The following is an 18326-nucleotide window of genomic DNA, read 5'->3' on the forward strand; positions in this document are numbered from 1 at the left end:
TACCCTTTAAGTGGTGATATTGCAGATCGTAACAAAAGGAGGACTCCTTCTCTCATCCCTCCCAAGCATGTTGAGGAACTATGATGGCCTTCACATACCAGAGAGGATGTAAAACAGGGGTCTCAAACTCTTTTGAATGATTTTCTTTAACGTGAAGCATTTCTTCATCAACATGAAGCATTTCTTAGGGGAAATGATTCAGTGCTGTGTAGAAAATGCCCGTCTTGGTGATAGAAAGTGATGCTGTGCTGTGAAAGATGTCCTTGTATACCTGTGTGAGAATGCAGGAAATTATATACTATTGGTGACTGCCTCCCGTGTGTGTGGGTTTTCTCTGGGTTCTCCGGTTTCCTCCTTTGGACACTCTAAATTGACCGTAGCTACAAGTGTGAGAGTTAATGCTTGTTTGTCTCTATGTGTCCCTGTGATGGATTGGTGACCAGTCCAGGGTGTGACCCCGCCTTTCGCCTTATGTCAGCTGGGATTGGCACCTGACCCTGGGACCCTCGTGAAACTAATTTTTGTAAAAGTAAATAAATAAAACAATTAAAATTGACAACCTCTGTTTAAATGGATCAGATCAGTAAACACGCTCCAACAAGAAACATGCAACTCCACACATGTTGTCAGCAAATGTCTGTATTTGTCACTTTAATTTCTTTACGGGGGGACATGGATATGATTAGGAGAACATATGACAATGGTTACATTTCTGTTATCACGTGAGGAGGGGTAAAGAGATGTTCTTTCATCGTTTCTCTCTTTTTTTTTTGCTGCCCTCTGCCTCTTACACTCCTTATAAGGGAAAGGAATTAGTTGCGCGAACAAGGGCGGAAACGCGGCGCGGTGACAGCTGGGTAATCTCGCCACATACAGGAAGAAAGACGACGCTAGTGCTGCTGTTGCTCTGACGGTTGTCACTGTACCTGACCTGGTGCTGCTGCTGCTCCGCTCATTCACCGACACACACGGACCAAATCACTGCTCCACCAGTTTAGCAGGTGAGCGCCATGTTGTTGTGCCTCTGCCAATGTAACACCATTTTCCTTTTGTTTGTTTTGTAATAAACGATAGAGGGAGATATTAGCGTCAATGCGCCGCAGTTCGTCTCACCAGGAAATGTGAATTGTAATCGGTGTGATGCTAACACACACACACACACCGGCTAGTCGACACTGTTAGCTCGCACGGATGCAACTTCACCGCCGACACAAGTGTGTTTTTAAACACTTAAAACATGTACGTGCACTTCTTCTTTTTATAAGAAGAATTGCTTGCTCGCTTGGATGTGGTAACTTCTTGTTTTCTGCTGTGCTGTGCAGCGTTAGCTAACACAGGGAGGGGTGTGTGAGTGTGTGCGTGAGAGGAGGAAAAAAATCCAGGAAATGCCGACACAGATAGCAAATACTTAACTGCAGAGAGGAAGATGAGTTATAAACAGACACATGGTATACTAACAACATGGATAACTGCAGTTTTATCCAATTTATTCACAGCTTTGTCTCAAAAGAGACCATTAACGAGCGTTCTGTTAGCTTCTTGTGTCCCGGCTGGTGTCCGAAACATTTTGTTCACCTCGCAGACTGAGCTCATTGAGATCTGTTTTTCGCTATTTAATATTTTAAACATTTGTTTATTTCTCATACGCGATAATTGCTGGACTAGTGGTGACCAAAGTATGCGTTACTGGAGACTGAATGTGCCGTGGGGACGGGGTTGCCCACTTCACCCATCACTAGCTCTGCTGGTGTAAACTCAGTGATCCATTAACAACAACGCCGTCATAATAATCATCATAATAATAATAACAGTAGTCAATTTAAAGTGCTCTCCTTACACCCCAGGTCACAATTCAACAATAACATCATACATTACAATAAAATCAAACAGCAGCACGCAATGAATAATATGTAAATAAAAACAAGCTCTGCAAAGCAATAGAACATTAAAGATAACACATACACATATAATTATATATTATTATTGGGGTTGTGCATCTTCACTGGTGTCGTATTACAATTCTGATCGTCATGTCAGTGATTCACTTCCGTGATGCATTGCATCCAAAGTTTTATTTACTAATGCACATAGCTATTTTATACTCGAAGTAGAACATGCATTTCCCCCAAAGAATTATTGTTATCTTGCTCTGTGTATGTATTTCTATTTCTTTACAGTCAGAATTCAAACTTGTGCTGTTGCTTTGGACTTGTCTGTGTTCTATCTTGCTTGCCTTTCATCTGTCCAGTTTGGGGAAAAAGGGACCATGGATCATGACATTTCACTGCAGAAATGTATTGGAAATCAGAAAATATCCAGCCAGTTACCCTGAATAATTCACAATTAACAAAAGCGGTCCATATGACCTGTATAGTTTTGTTACCTTGAGCAAGGCTTTGAAGTTTGCGCACATTTTTGTGTACCTACAAAGAAACTTAACAAGAAGAATGACATTAATGTGCTTGAGGTGGCATTGTCAAAAAAAAAAACATGTTTCTGGCAGCTGCAAAGAAACACACGGTGTGAAGGAGGCCACATTTTGTTTCAAGCTGAGCATTGTGTGAGCTCATTTGAATATGGTTTGAATGTAATGGACATTTGTTTATATTTAAGTTACACACTACAGTTTTGAGCATTTCTTTACAAATAAACTTTACAAATACTCTTACAATCAAGCTGCAGCTTCTAGCAAAAGGAAAATGAACAGAAATGTTACATGGCTATGTACAGTATGTGCTGTCACTGCATCGATGCAGAATCAGTTTGGCTGCTTTGTGACACATTTTAGAAATGATTAATTTCCATAGCCCTAACATGCATTTACACATACACACAAGAACAAACTAGTACTGCACTGTAAAGCATCAGTGGCTTGAACTTGATATGTCTGCAGCTGTAAGTCCACTGAGGTTGGACACTAAGGTCAGACCTCATGGCCTAATTTTGCCACCATGGCAGGGACGAGATGATGTGTGTTTTTGTTTAATGCAATGCACATGATGAAAATAAAGTGGCAGGAGTAGCATCTGGCGTGGTCTTTAGGCCATCTGCTTCAATGTTTGACCTGTTGTAGTATTGCCTTTCTATCATTTTGAACCAGTCAGGTCATTCTCCTCCGATACGATGTTTTCACCCAGATAACTGCTGCTATTTGCTATAGTTTCTCTTTTTAGTACCATTCATGGTAAACCTTACAAATGTTTGTGTATGAAATTCAGTCGATCAGCAGTTTGTTCTGTTTGAACGTGGTATGGTTGTTGGTGCCAAAGTCACTTCCAAACACCTTTCATCCCAATTCTGCTTGGTTTGAACCTCAGCATGTATGTCCAAATGCATTACGTTGCTGCCATGTGATTGGCCGATGAGGTATTTGCATTAAGCTGTTGACCAGGTTTCCCTAACAAAGTGGGCAGCAATTGTACATACTGTATACTAAGCTTGACTCGCCTGTCTTTGTTTGAATGTCCATGTCCCCACCCTCGGGCAAAAGAAGCACAAGCTCACAGGCCTAACCTACTTTATGGCCTCTCCATGATTATTGTGCAGAATATTTTTGCCACATGTCCATAAGTAGGTCTGAGAATGCAGTCAGCATTGGTCCACATTTTGGAGAAAAGCCAGCAGGGGCCATAATGTAGAGCAAGTAAATGTAATCCCTCCAAAATGCACGTTTCTACTGAAATGTGTCGGACCTAAAAAGCTGGTACCACTGAACTGGTAAGCGATTGTGCCCAAACAATGATATAAATGATCAGTTGGTGAGGTGCCAGGTGAAGTGGGGTCTGTATGAGTCTGTCAAATGATAGTTCTTTCAACAAATTGCTTTCTGACTTCCATACCTTGTCTGTGGCTAGTGGATAGTTTCTTTTCTCTAAATAAAAGGAAAATATTATGTCAGGCGCAATTTCCTCTTGATGCATGACTATATCTGGCCTTGCGTCCCTGGAAAGTTGTTCTTTCCTTGACAGTAGAGTTTCCTTGGCAATCAGCACTTTACTTGAATGTTCTCAAGCATTTATGCATATTATAGCATGGCAACCACCAGGACACTAAAATGTGCATCTCTTGGGGATTTGCTCAGAATTGCTAAAACCAGAAAGTTGCTGTTGTCAGAAAGTGGCACCTGTCACATAAAGACGTTTGTTTTTGTTTTTTGCTTTTTGTTACTCCTCGAGTCACCTTTAGGGGCAACTCCCTTCCTGGTTTGCTGTTGAGTCACTTCTCTGCTGAGACCAGGAAGTGTAACAGCTGAACTCTGGTACCTGCAGAGACGTTGCGGTGGTTCTATAGGCATGTAGGTCAAAGACAGAGAGGGTGTGTTATCCTGCTGTGATCCAATTTATCTCCAAGCCCTGCAGAGAGAGAGACTGGTAGATGTGGTGCTGTAAGAATGGTACTTTTTAATGTTAAAGGTGTCAAATTGTTTCTCCTTCTGGAGTGGTTTCAGTGAACATTTTAGAGGTTTAATAATGTAATGCTGCTGATACTCATGCCGATAGATGTTATTTCATTCAATACTGCAACTGTGGACTTTTAACTTGCCACACCCTGTTTTTAAAGTATTATTATACAGCCTACAGAGTTTATTGATATAGGCCTGCCCAGAGATTAAGTCAATCTGTGATAAAATGGAGAAAAACTGAAAAACAAGCTGAGAGGCTGTCACTGGGAAATATTTCATATTTTTACTCGGAAATTATAGTTTATCGATTGTCAAAATATTGTAAGTCTAGACCAGCTCCATTTTTAGTTTGCAACCTACACCTTTGATTCCCTTTATACTTCCCGTAAAGTTCGTACTTTTAGCCTAAAGCGTTAGCTATCACAGCCAAAACTGTTAAGCTCTCCCAGTCACGAGATATCAAAGGATTTAACTTGGTGCCTCTTTAGTGAAAGTGAGACTGCAGCAGCATGTTTCGTGTGGACTCATTAGTGAGAGTGGTCCATGTGACTCCACTTATCAGCCAGGTGTAATCACCTGAGACACTCTCAGCAGTGTCCAGTTACGGCCGTCTTTGTGTAATGTTAGCCTTGTTCATTGGGTATGTGTGTGCGTATGTATCTGTGAGTACTTCAGGTGTAAATTTATACCAGAAGTGGATTGAAATTAGTTTATCATCTGTCCTGCCACACATTCTTCCTGTTATAGTTTTGGTTTTTCAGTTTTTCTAGTCACAGTTGAGGACGTGAGCTCTATATGTCATGTACCAATGTGATGTTTTGTTGCTATTGTCCTATTCTATTGTTTACCAGCTTCTTGTATTATTTGTGGGTTTAAATTGGGGGTGGGAGCTGTGGTGTATGTGAAAAGCACCCAGGCCAGGTTGAGTCTGACTCTGTTCTGAATGAATGTATAGATAGTGCTGTAATTTGACTCTCGTATTATTTGGGTGTTACTGTCTGACTTTTAGACATAAGATTTTTATTTGAATTTTACTCATTGTTTTAACCAGAGTAACGCAATAACAATTTTGTTTTGCTCTGGTGTCACCCATGGTACCCGTATGTAGTTTCATTGGTGCTGTCCAGTTTTTTTGTCATTGTGAAACATGAGAACATGCACACTCGACATTGTTAGGATAACTGGGCAGGTCTGCACTCCTCAGAGAGTTGACAGTAACTGCTAATGTTCTACATACCTTCTTTACCCAGCAGGTCCTGACCTGCCCACCAGTAACACCACTCTTTTTAAGGAACCTTCTGTGCTGGGCTGATAAATGCTTTGTAATTTGCACATGTACACACATGTACATGTTCCAAGAGAGTGAAAAAATGTTGTTGTTGTTTCTACTATTACTAATGTTTCCACTGTCCGAAGCATAGCACCTCAATGACTGTTCAACAATAAACAGATGGATCAGACATTTAGAAAAACATGCGTATAATGCTGTGTTTACTAAAACAGGATTTAAATTGGCTTCTTACCCTCCTGCTGTATCACATGCCCGTAGATGAGTAATTCCTCTGTGTTGACCCTTTACTGTTCTCACCTGTCTCCCTCCTCCTCTCCACCTCACAGTTATGGCAGAGTTGGCGGGTCTGGTGCAGCGGCTGGAGGTGGCGGTGAGTCGTCTGGAGACCATGTCAGGCCCCGGTGGCCCAGGTGGAGATTCTGCTGGAGGAGGTAAACATCAAGCATCGTTATTATAGAGCAATTAACACTCTTGAGATGGATAATTCCCAGGAATGAGAGATCCTTGTCTACAGAGAGTATTACTATTGGTCAGATTAATAATTTGTATTCTTAACAATTGAATTCAAAATATATACCATGTTTAATCACACACATGTCTATGTAAAATTCCTTGAGATGGTGTATGTTGTGAAATGGGGCTATACATTACAATTGCTTTCTTATTTCTCCAGTTGTATCAGAGTACGTTGAGGCCTTTGATGAGATCGTGAAGGGTGCTGTGGCCCGGTACCTGTCTATCAGCCAGAAGATCGGTGGCGACGTCCAGAAACATGTAAGTCGCAGTTTTGGATCTAATAATGGGAATGTTTGTCTGAAAGCTGTTTCTTTTTGAAACACTGTCAATCTCTGAGTCTTTACATATTTTAAATATTTATTTTGAATCACACATCTTGCTGAACTATCATGAATTCCATCACTGACTCTGGCTGTCCGAGATGTTGCCATAGCTCGTAACAGCGTCTTCCTCCATCATTCCTACAGTGGTTGAAGGAGGTGCTTTACTTTATGCTTCTACAAAAGGAAAAAAAACGAACTTTGCTTTGACCTAGAGCCCTTTCATATATTTTGTCAAAGGTTTTGCTCAGCTGTTGTTCACCACATGAGATTGTGGCAAGGAGAGTGTTTTTCTTCAGAAAATACAGTTTAACAAAAATATCATTAAAACAATTCGGTGATCATCTGTTGTTTTTTTTGTTTGTTTTTTTCTTTTTAAATTCCCTCATCTTGTCCCTCCAGGCAGAGATGGTAATGCAGGTGTTCTCCAGTCAGAGACAACTCCTCGTAACAGCGTCTTCCTCCCAGAAGCCCTCTGATGTGAGTTGAACACATTTGCTAATTGTTCATTCTACATTAAACACAGCAGCTCATTGATTATTGGCCGTAATTTGCATTATTCATGTAGATTCCCTCCCGTCTTTAAGTCCCTGCTGCTCCCTCTCCTCTGCCATGTTGTTGGCTCTCCTTATTTCCTGCCTCACCATGACACGTTTAAAAATCTGCCGACACATTGCTGCACATGCGGCCTTCAGAGCTACTTCTTGACATCTGAATGTGCAACTGTAAATCACAATTTTGTGTTGCTATAGTAAACGTTTTTTTGTTGTAGTGGAACTTGGTAATCAGGATACAGCCTGTCTAAAACTCATGTCGCCTTTGTCCCGTTCAGGCGGTTATTACGACTCTGCTGCAGCCCATGTCCAAAGTGCTGCACCAGGTGCAGGCATTCCGTGAGACGAACCGCACCTCGCCGCTCTTCAACCATCTCTCAGCTGTCAGCGAGAGTGTTCCTGCTCTCGGATGGGTCGCCATGGTGAGACTGGGGATGGGAGGGGTTCATGAGCAGGAAAAGAAATGTGTGTGTGTGTGTGTGCGGATAAACAAGTGTATAATGGTGGGGGAAACAATCCACTCTTTGATTCTGTCATCAGTTTCTGTCAGTTTCTTGGCTGACTCACACTAGCAACAAAGCTGCACTGTTACAGTTGATGATGATGATGATGATGATGAATGTTATTGGTTATTGTCAATTTTGTTGCTTATGAATAATGCATCAGCTTTTGATATGCACATAATATAATCAGTCTTTGTTGGACCTCTCCTCTTTTACGAAAATCTTCTTATTCACTTATGAACTGAACTTCTGTGGATTTTGCCACCCACTTGTTACTGTAGGACACAATTTAAAGGAAAAGATTATATTATGGGAAATGCACTCATTTAAATTGTTAGCATGCAAACGTGAGTGCTATACAAAGCTGTAGCAGCATGAAAACAGCTTGTATGTGGACTGATTTCCTAAGATAAGCTCTCAAATGTATCTGAATCCTTCTGTTAAAACAGTTGACTGACATTTGTATACATGTTGGCCTTTAAATCTCACTTATTAGCTGTTCCCTCCACATCCTGTTTATATGCTAAGCTAACTGGCTGCCGAATGTTGCGTCATATTTTACTTTACGTATTCAAGTGTTCTCGATCCTCTGATGTGAAACATTTTCTACAACTATTTAGTGAAGACATGAATGGATTAATGTTTAAAAACATTGTATTTCCATGTCCCAGGCACCAAAACCGTGTCCCTATGTTAAAGAGATGCAGGACGCCGCCACCTTCTACACCAACCGCGTGCTCAAGGAGTACAAGGACAAGTAAGTGAAGCCTCCGTTTACTGTGGAGTCACTGATTGTCTCATCTGACTGTGAGCAGTGTGATGTGAAAAGGAAAGGACATATTTGGATGAACTTTTCTGGGGATGTTTTTTTTTCCAATTCATATTCAGGATTTTTTTTTGAGGTTTGAGCTTAGATGTAAACTCCTTTTGCATTATTATTATTTAATTTAAATTTAACACCTAATAAATAAGTGTCATAGGAACATTCAAACATTGCTCATTATCTCACGGCATCACAAAGAGTCAGCTCTGGCACAACTCGCTGGCATGCTGGTGGTTAGACTCCCTGTATTTAAACGTGTTTATGAGCAGACCTGAGTTGCAGTCAAATTCCTCTGATTAAAATGACCCTGTTCACACTAAACAGAAACACTGCACAAAACATGACTTTTGTTGTCAAAGTAACCTAGGAGTTAAATGCAAAACAGTGACGGTCCTGTATCCAAACAGCCAGTTTATATGCCGTGTTATTCGTTGTCTATTTTGGGGTGTGGGGGTTTCGTGTGATGTCTGAGCATGGTCTTTTCCACTGACAGGGACATGACACATGTGGACTGGGTGAAGGCATACATCGCCATCTGGACTGAGCTGCAAAACTACATCAAGAAGTACCACACAACAGGACTGACCTGGAGCAAGAGCGTGAGTCTTAAACGACTTCCTGAGAAGTAAAAGTTCACTTCACTGAATGTGATCATGTGATTAATCACCATGAAATTGGCACTTGGAGGAAAGGGGAAAAAATAAAAGGCCATTTTGGGAAATGGAAACAACTCTTAGGTAGTCAAAGCAATTGAGATGTTCTCAGATCTCATGCTGTTTGTCATTTAATGCATTTGTAATGCAAATGTTAATTAAGATTTCTCCTGTCACCTTCAGGGTCCCGTAGCCTCAGCTACTGCAGCTGCTCCTGCACCTGCTGGTGGTTGTTGTCCTCCCCCACCCCCCCCAGGACCACCACCTCCTCCTATGGACCTGAGTGGACCCTCTGATGGTGGCAGTGCCGATTCTGGTCCTAGTCGTAATGCTTTGTTCGCGTCACTCAACAAGGGAGCCGACATAACCAAGGGTAGGTAGCTGAAAGGCTTTTCTAAAACCGCATTGTGTGCATCTTGTGAGTTTAAGTAAATTCTCATGTGATTGATTGATTGATTGATTGATTGATTGATTGATTTTTTTCCCCACTTTCTTTGACCTCAAGGCCTGAAGCATGTGAGCGATAACGAGAAGACCCACAAGAATCCTGGCCTGAGGGGTCAGGGAGCTATTGTGCGTACTGGACCCAAACCCGCTGCTTCTTCCTCCCCCAAACCCGCTGCGTCCCCTGCTCCAGCCAAAACTCTGCCCCCAGTGTTGGAGCTGGAAGGGAAGAAGTGGAAAGTGGTAAGTTATTGAACCTATCTCTCCTCAGTGAATAAGACACAAAGTGTATTTTCTTATTCTCAGTTTTAGTAAAGGCAACTAGTCATGTTTAGACCTGTTCAAACCGAATCATTGGAAACTGCATCAGTGGTAAAACAAAATCTTGTATTTATTTTGTAAAAATGAGAACCAGAGAATTTAGTTGAGGCATATATACAAGATCTCTACCCCCAAAAAACTGTTAAACATAGAAACCCAGAATCTGAGGTCTTGCCTTGAAAGCTATCATTCAGCTAACAATAAAATCTGTGTTTCTCAAACTTTATATGAGGACCTCATTTTTTTTTAACGGTTTCATGATCCAATGGAAAATATAATTTGAGAAAAAAGTAACTGCTATTTGTGTAATAATGAATATCATTTTGAACAGACATTCTAATGTGATATGTTTTGATATGTGAATTGCAAATTAATTGTATGCACACACAGGCAGTAACTGTTCACTGCAACAGCGACAGAGTCATATCAAATTTTAACTTAGCTGAAATTATTGATTTAAAGTTATTTGCCAAATCCATTTGTGCAAATCCTCACAAACTGCTGCATTAATGAAGAGGAAAAAAACCTCTTGGGCTCTGTTTTTGTCCGCTGATTTGATCCTTTCTCACCCCCTGTAGGAAAACCAAGAGGGTGCACAGAATCTGGTGATCAACGACACTGAGCTGAAGCAAGTGGTTTATGCTTTCAAGTGTAACAAAAGCACTCTGCAGGTCAAAGGCAAAATTAACTCCATCACCGTCGGTAAGAACAAAGCTGAGGTTTGTAATCTCGGTGAAGGCTTCGATACTGTTTGAGTTTGAATTGTATCAAACGTCACTAGTTCTAGTTAAACATGTGAACAGATCTTATCTCAAGTGTTAAACACAAATCTGCATATAAACCGCAGACCATAATATAACTCAAGTATCAACGGACCTCTGTTTGTTTCACTCAATCAGACAACTGTAAGAAGATGGGCCTGGTGTTCGATGATGTCGTGGGCGTCGTAGAGATCATCAACTGCAAAGACGTTAAGATCCAGGTGTGTATAAGATGATTATTGTGTGTGTTCCTGTTCACTGTCACCCACTGGTTTATGTGCTGCTGTTTATGCTTTTTCATGAGCATCGTCCTGTATGTTCATGTAGTTTAGGGCTACACTATTAATTCTAATTCCAATACTATTAATTCAACTACTTTAAGAATTGGTTTAAGCGGGGGTTTTGTAATTAAATAGGGCTGAACGATTTTGAATAAATATCTAATTGCGATTATTTTGACAGGATTGCTATATGGTTTGCGATATCGTAGAGAATGATAATTTTTACATCGTTATTATCATTTTAATTTCGAAAACTGTGTGATATTTGTGCAGATGTGTGAGAAACAAAGATGTTCTCTTCAGTCTGTAGAATACGATTTGTATAGATCAAGACAATAATTAATCAAAAATGATATTTTGCGTTACAGAAAATATTGCGCCTCTTGCACTTTTAAAATTGCAGTAGGCCATATTGCTATGAATGAATTGTTCAGCCATATCATTAGAACAAGTTCTCAGGTTGATATTTTGTTCCTGGTTACTTTGCTCCATATAACAAAGAAAGCATTAAAACTATAATTTTGGTTTGTGGACAAAACAAGACTTGAGATTTGAGAACATCATCATTTGGAGGTTTGGTTAACACTGATCAACATTTTGTGGACCAAACGATTAATTGAAAAGGTAATTGATCGATGCAAATGAGCCCTAATGCTGTTAGATGTTGGTCAAACACTGAGCAGTAGGTTGAGAGAAATGTGTCCCATCACATAGAAGTGAAATAAATCCACGGTTCTGATGTGATGCCACAGCTGTCGCATGTATTTGTATAAATGTTATTGTTTTTAATATGACTCCAGGTCATGGGTAAGGTCCCCATCATCTCCATCAACAAGACGGACGGTTGCCACATTTACCTAAGCAAAGACTCGCTGAACTGTGAGATCGTCAGCGCCAAGAGCTCAGAGATGAACATCCTGATTGTCAAGGAAGACGGAGATTATGTGAGTATCCTTGTCCCTGGAACCATTTATTCCTGTTGGGTTTAATACAATTCATTGCAGGACCACAGACTTTGGTTGACTTGAGTATTTACGCTGGGATTACTTTTGAGAGAATGAGTTCAGGGTTGTTCTTTTTTTATAAAATATATAAAATCAGAATTATTAACTGTTAAATAAAATGAAGAGGAAAAAAATAAAATACTATATATTTAGTTTTTGGTCTGTGGAAGTAAATGAAGTTAAAGCATTTTGAACATAGCACATCAAAGCTAAGCAACCTTTCTGTGTTTACTCAGACGGAGTTTGCCGTTCCTGAGCAGTTCAAGACCGTCTGGGACGGCACCAAACTCGTCACCACAGCATCAGAGATCACCGGTTAGACGCAAGCGTGGAGAAAATGGCCGCCTCTCCTCGACACATCACCCCAATGCCCGCCTGACTGTTCGACCACCCCACCAACTCACTATCAACGTTGTAGACTGAGATTTGGACCTCATGTGTTCCACCCCCCCTTCCCTGTCAGCCAATCACAGCTTCCGCTGTCCCTTCCATAAGCCAATGAGAGGATTGCTTGCTTTACCTGCAGCAAATCCTCCAGCCAATCAGCAGGGAGCAGCTTGTTATTCAAATCAGATTCCCTGTAAATCCAATGAGCACTTTCAAAAATGAGTTTTGCCAACAGATGGGATGCGCTTGATTTCTTTTTTTCCCCAAAAAAGATAAACCGGTAGAATAGCCATCATGGAAACAGATGGTGATTCGTCTGCAACAAAAGCAACTGCATTCAATCAGGCTCTTCTTAAAGTTGTGATCTGATTTTCTGCTTCATTTTAGGGAATGTTACAAATGACAACAGCATTTCTACACAGGATAATGGATTCCATGTTACCACCACCATCGCTGATGTAGACAGTAAAATAAACATCATTGGAAGTCACCAATTATGCATGTTAAACATTCGTCAACTTTAAAAGCACATAGAAATAAGTAAGAAACACTTTGTGTGCAAAATCAGTCTATTTCACATCGTAAAACGTTAACAAGTAGGAGAACAAGTAATAATTCCACGTGCTATCCCTTTATCCCACACATCGGACATTCCTGAGTTTTAAACATTCCATGTAAGAAAAATTAAAAATGTTTGCGGTAAAGAGCAAAGAGATGTTGACACAGACGGAAGGAAAGAATGATGCAGAAAGACTAAAGACAAAAGAAAATCACTGATTATTGTTAAATGCTTCATGTTCACCTCAGGCTCTAGATTGAAAATATCTGCTGTAATCACGTGTGTACATATAAATATGATTCATTTTGAAATGGTCTTAAATATCAACATCTCTTCACTCTTCCTCTGAGCGCTGTCTGCACTCTCTGATGTTCAGCTCCTGGAGCTGTGACGCTCTTCACTCATTTCCTTTTTTTTTTTTCTATTGTCTTTCTTTTACCTTGTTATTTTGGGTCCAACAATCAGAGGTCTGCTCATTAGTACTGGAAACATCATTAAAGGAAATCTTGCAATAAAACCTGTGTAGTTTGGTCTGTCTTTATTGTATAATTAATGCATCAGCTGTTAAAATAATAACAAACATTTGTAAAAGCAATAAAACATAATCAGGAAATAACATTGGAGTCCAGTGTTAGTGGATTTGCTACAAGTCATCAGTGCAAAAAAGGTTTTTAAGCCTCGGTTTATTCTTTCTCTGCGTTGTTCTGAAGCCAGATCATATATTTCAGGATCAGGGTTGCAAAAGTCTGGACATTTAAAATTGCAAACTTTCCATTTAAGGGAATTAATGTGAGTAAAGTTGAAGATTGGGAACTTAAGCCACGCCTCTGTATGCACTGTATTTTACATTCCTCCTTCACATGCCATGTATGTATTATAAGAACTGGATGGAGTATTTGCTGCTACTTTTTTCCCCAGTGGCCACTAGTGGTACTGCAACAAAAAACAATTCTCCCATAGACCACAATAGTAAAACTGTTGACAGCTCGAGACATGGACATTAAAAGCCCAGAAAAATGTTATTTCCAAGAGAAGTCACAGCTAGAGAGCCACATATACTTACATGTGTATATACTTATATACCTACACACACAAATAATCTGTTGTGTCTTTTAATTGTATCTTTGCATGCATTTTTTCAAAACTAAGCGCTTATTTTGTATATCATAGTTTCATTATTTCCAGTTAATTCTCTTTAATTTCCATGGAAAGTCTTCTGGGGATGTACTCTACCGCCCCTTTTGCAACCCTAATCAGCATTAGAAGTGTTGTTTGGTGCTTTAGTGAAGGAAAGGCAGCAGGTTTTTCTTGAACCACTCTTGGGTGAACTGCAGGTGATCTCCTTCAGTCGCCAGGAAAACCAGCTTTCCGGCTTTGTCCATGGCTGCCAGGCCCAAACGATCCTGGGGAGAAACAAACAAGACTTCAGCTGGGAAAATATTTGTGCCATTTTTCTTAAAATCAGTGTTCAGATCGACATGAACTCTGTTATAGATTTAAGATAGATTGGAGCTTTTGGACATCAGAACAGACGAAACAGCAAAACATTACATACGCCTTTGCCATTTGCTAAAAGCGTTCATTCTAAATGTGATTTTGATTTGAAAAACACTTTTCATTGTTGCATTTAAAAGAGAAGCTTTTTGTAAATAAAGATATTATTAAAGGTTATTTCATTAAGTTGTATGATTGAATTTGAAGATGGTGTGAAGAGAGACCAGTTCTTTAGGATTTTCTAAATAGGACGCACTGACCTATTTTATATTATATGAACATAAAAGTATATCCATAAAGACTTTCACCTCTTTGTAGAGAACACTCTCCTGGAGAGTCTCCGTCTCCTTGGCCTGGCCAGTTTTCAGGAAGCCGAACCACTGAGAGACAAAAAAAACCCAAACCCGTTTGTGATGCAGCTTCATAACATTTAATGTTTTAATGTTCCGTGTGTGTTGGGAGTGTTACCTCACTGTCTACAGGATCCACTACAGTGTCGTTCAGGAACTTGACCAGGACAAACTTGTCCAGCAGCTGGAGATTCTTCTTATAAGTCTCATTTACTGCCTTCAAGGTACAAAGACACGAGAGGATAGTTTTCAGTCTTGCACTGATGCAAATGTTGCATTTGCCTGATCTGATTTTTCCACATACTGACCCGCTCCTGGTTGATGTCGGCCAAGAACAGGCTGTGCTTCTTGTACAGGTCGTCATTTAACGGGTCGTGCCAGTACTGTGCCTGCACCAGGCTGAAAAAGCGCACACACACACACACACCACACAGTGGTCAGTCAGTGCTGCACCTTCAGTTTCACAGGAACAGCGACGTCTAATGTGGTGACGGTCACAGCTTACTGTTTCTGGACGATGTCGGTGTAAGCACCGTCGTTCAGAGCTTTGCGGATGATGTCGCAGATGTGTGAGCTTTCGCCGGGACAGCGGGGTAAACCGTACACACCTGAGGAACAACACACACGTCAGGAGGGTTTAGAATTTAAATAGTCAATTATTTTGACAAACAGACAAAAAGGCCAAAACCAACAAAAGCTCAGTTACTTATTTTTGGTTTTGTTGACAAAATAAAAGCAGCAAATATCAAGAGAATATTGAAACGAGGTAAGACAGCACGATATTCTGGAGTCAGAACAGAAATAATATGATAATATTTCCTGCTTCTTTGGGAGTGAGCCGTCTTGGTTTCGTGTTTTTTTTCTCATGATGATGTTACCTTGGTGCTGACCACCGACAGAGATCAGAGTTTTCATTGTTGGAGAGGGACAGCGCTGAGCAACAGCTCTCCTGTGAGGACAGTAAGCAGCGGGGAATCAGAGTGAGCTTCCACAGTCTTATCAGAAAAACATGTTCAAACAGAGGATGCAACCTAAGACTGAAGCATCTCTGCACCGAGAGCCAAGACATCAATTTTCCTATTTCTTTCACTTTGAACAAGGAAAGCTACACAACATTCAGTGTCCAGAACAGGAGCTACATACAGAAATTGTGCCCCCTGGGAGAAGCCCATGGCGTTGTACCCTCCCTTCAACTTGGGGTCCTGAGCCAGCTGACTGCACACCATGGACACCTGCTTATTCACGTCCATGAAAAAGCCATTTTCTGTGTCCTGCAGGAGCGGAAATATAAAAAGTTCAAAGCCTGGCGGACAAATTAGAAGAACGAGATGAGCACAGCCCGCGAGGAGTGATGCGGTCATGGTGTCAAGATGGATCAAAGCAAAGTCAAACTGGTTTGCAGCGAATATAAATGTGGAAAAACGACACAGAGAAGCTGTAAAGGAGCCATTTTGTCTGATGTAACTTGTGTCAGTAGTGCTGAAACTGTCACAGAATGGGACTCCTGACATTTTCATATGGACAAATCAGTCACAGCTGCTGTATCACTGGTTCCATACAACTTTCTTGGCTATACATTTGTATATGCATTGTGTGTGTTCGTGCAATTGGAAAAAGAGAAGTTGGTTTCCCAATTCAAGGTGGAGAGACTGAATTTATGTACATTTATGGAATTTAAATAAAGTCTCAATGAAATATCACACGTTTCTTGGGTCATGTCGGTTAATTTTTACAGCAGAAAATGATATGATGAGGATAAAACAGAACTTCACAAAGGGAATCTACCATTTTATATCAGTAAATGCAGACACAGAGCAGAGAAATAAAAGAAAATAAACAAATAATGGACTGCAGACTTAAAAACACAGCGTTAACAGTACCTCTACGATGCTTTTCCCAATCATGAGTGAGATCACGTAAATTCCCGGGATCTCCTTCTCAACCATCTTCTTTATCACACCCATGCTGAGAGGGTTACAACAGCTGTCACCTGGCGAAAACACACACACTTGGTTTTGTTTATTCACATTGAAACAACTGAGCTACACTTAAGATTAAGATTATTCCCCAAATAGAAAAGTAAAAACACGAGTGAAACAGACACTGCTCTAAAAAAGTATGCTAAAAATTACAATGACAAGTAATGCCTTTGTGTCCAAACCCTGTCAGAGTTTTCAATACTGTTGACCAGACGTACTAAAAATGGTAAAGATAACTCACTGGACTTCTGATATGTAAACTTAAAGTGCTGAAAGACAGATAGTGTATGTAAACATGTTTAAAATGTGTTATGTATCCTTTAACTACAATCCTCACCCATCCCATGCCAAATCACCAACGGTAGTGTGCCATTGTTGGAGTAGTCAAGTGGACCGGCAGCAGCCAGCAGCACTGGACCAGCCAGGAGGAAACACAGGAGCGCTGCTGCCATTATGGACCCTGAAATAAGAATTCCACAATACTTAAGTCTACAAGTACAAAACAGCACACACAATATGAAAAAAACTCAGCCAGTATGCGACAGCATTTTTGAATATTGCACTGACGACGTGCAATATTTGACTATAAATAACTATAGTTATATAGATTAAATAATAATTTAAATCAAAATGCGGTGGCTCTCATTGTACCTCTCAAACCAAGTCTCTTCTCATTTTTCTTTATTAAAAAAATCTGCCTTTATTGTAAGTTCTTGGTCAAACAAAACTAACACGAGGAACTATCTACATGTGTTGTAGTTCAGTCAGTCTTTGCAATATGTATACATCAAATACTCTATAATGCACATATTGTTATCACAATGATGATAGATGTTCTATATATTGTGCAGCCCAAACACAAGTGAGAGTAAATAAATAAACAGTAAAGTAAAAGAATGTGAGGAAATGTCCTCACATTCATGGCGTACAAAAAGGTTATACCTTTTTTCTTTTTTTTACTATTCCAGGGGGAAGAAAAACAACATTATTTAATATAACTTCATTTTACCATTTAGACCACAAATGCAGATTAAATTGGTGCACCAATTCAAACTGTGTTTTTAGTTGGCGGTTTAAAACAGTGTTATGTGTTAGTTTGTGTTATCAATTGATCGATTGTGCAGAACAGAAACCATGGTGTTGTATTTCCTGTTATCTACAGTGCTTTCAGTTCTTTATCAGTGCCTCACATATAAAACATAAAAGACGATGTTTGAACAGCGAATGAATCCACAGATTATCCCCGAACAACCATATTTTCACTGAGTCGCTGAGTCACATTCAAGTGAGTACGTACAAGCTAAAAACACAGACTTTTCACTCAATTATTAGTAACTAAATACACTTCCGAGACAAATGGTGGAATATTTAAGATACGAAACGTTTTAAAAAAAATCAAACCAAATTTTAAATATAGCTCATAATTCAATTGTACACCAGATAATTACTGTTAAATCATTGTTATACACAAACACATTACTCACCGCTTATGTGCCAGTTCCTGCTTGTTTGTCGATTCTGTCACATGATATTTTCGTTTAGACAGAGCAGCCAATCAAATTCAGGGAGTCTGGGTTGCCATGTTGGGAAGTTTTCCGCTCAGCTGGAAGAACCAAATTCGGTCCAGTTCTGAGAGTTGATGTTGCTTTTTATCATTAAACAGAACGGTGTTACGAATACTGCA

At 40.0% G+C, this 18326-nt stretch overlaps 2 protein-coding genes across 2 annotated transcripts; one reads left to right on the top strand and one right to left on the bottom strand.

Annotated features, from left to right (window-relative positions):
• Nucleotides 1-870: 870 nt before the first annotated feature.
• On the top strand, nucleotides 871-13336 carry cap1 (CAP, adenylate cyclase-associated protein 1 (yeast)). The gene is made up of 13 exons (XM_044052149.1): nucleotides 871-1001; nucleotides 6020-6124; nucleotides 6367-6467; nucleotides 6932-7009; nucleotides 7362-7505; nucleotides 8258-8343; nucleotides 8903-9008; nucleotides 9246-9435; nucleotides 9568-9749; nucleotides 10406-10529; nucleotides 10727-10809; nucleotides 11670-11813; nucleotides 12110-13336. The coding sequence occupies exons 2-13, from the start codon at nucleotides 6022-6024 to the stop codon at nucleotides 12191-12193; spliced, it is 1425 nt and encodes a 474-aa protein (XP_043908084.1). The 5' UTR covers nucleotides 871-1001; nucleotides 6020-6021; the 3' UTR covers nucleotides 12194-13336.
• Nucleotides 13337-13340: 4 nt separating this feature from the next.
• Nucleotides 13341-18207, bottom strand: ppt1 (palmitoyl-protein thioesterase 1 (ceroid-lipofuscinosis, neuronal 1, infantile)). Its single transcript, XM_044052152.1, has 10 exons — nucleotides 18127-18207; nucleotides 16980-17102; nucleotides 16544-16653; nucleotides 15807-15934; nucleotides 15542-15612; nucleotides 15169-15271; nucleotides 14972-15062; nucleotides 14782-14880; nucleotides 14622-14693; nucleotides 13341-14222 (listed from the first exon to the last, which is right to left on the bottom strand). Exons 2-10 carry the CDS (start codon nucleotides 17092-17094, stop codon nucleotides 14100-14102), a joined length of 912 nt encoding a protein of 303 aa, XP_043908087.1. The 5' UTR covers nucleotides 17095-17102; nucleotides 18127-18207; the 3' UTR covers nucleotides 13341-14099.
• Nucleotides 18208-18326: the final 119 nt, after the last annotated feature.

The sequence above is a fragment of the Solea senegalensis genome, linkage group LG20 (assembly GCF_019176455.1).
Source record: "Solea senegalensis isolate Sse05_10M linkage group LG20, IFAPA_SoseM_1, whole genome shotgun sequence".
NCBI classification, from domain to species: Eukaryota; Metazoa; Chordata; class Actinopteri; order Pleuronectiformes; family Soleidae; genus Solea; species Solea senegalensis.

Bases quoted from the DNA above. Each gene is read 5' to 3' on its own strand.
- cap1 (XM_044052149.1), top strand. From the start codon at position 6,022: ATGGCAGAGTTGGCGGGTCTGGTGCAGCGGCTGGAGGTGGCGGTGAGT. The intron at 10,530-10,726 runs GTAAGAACAAAG...TCACTCAATCAG, and splicing joins AATTAACTCCATCACCGTCG to ACAACTGTAAGAAGATGGGC. The intron at 10,810-11,669 runs GTGTGTATAAGA...ATATGACTCCAG, and splicing joins GCAAAGACGTTAAGATCCAG to GTCATGGGTAAGGTCCCCAT.
- ppt1 (XM_044052152.1), bottom strand. From the start codon at position 17,094: ATGGCAGCAGCGCTCCTGTGTTTCCTCCTGGCTGGTCCAGTGCTGCTG. The intron at 15,613-15,806 runs GTATGTAGCTCC...CTGTCCTCACAG, and splicing joins TCCCAGGGGGCACAATTTCT to GAGAGCTGTTGCTCAGCGCT. The intron at 15,063-15,168 runs GTAAGCTGTGAC...GCGCTTTTTCAG, and splicing joins ACCGACATCGTCCAGAAACA to CCTGGTGCAGGCACAGTACT.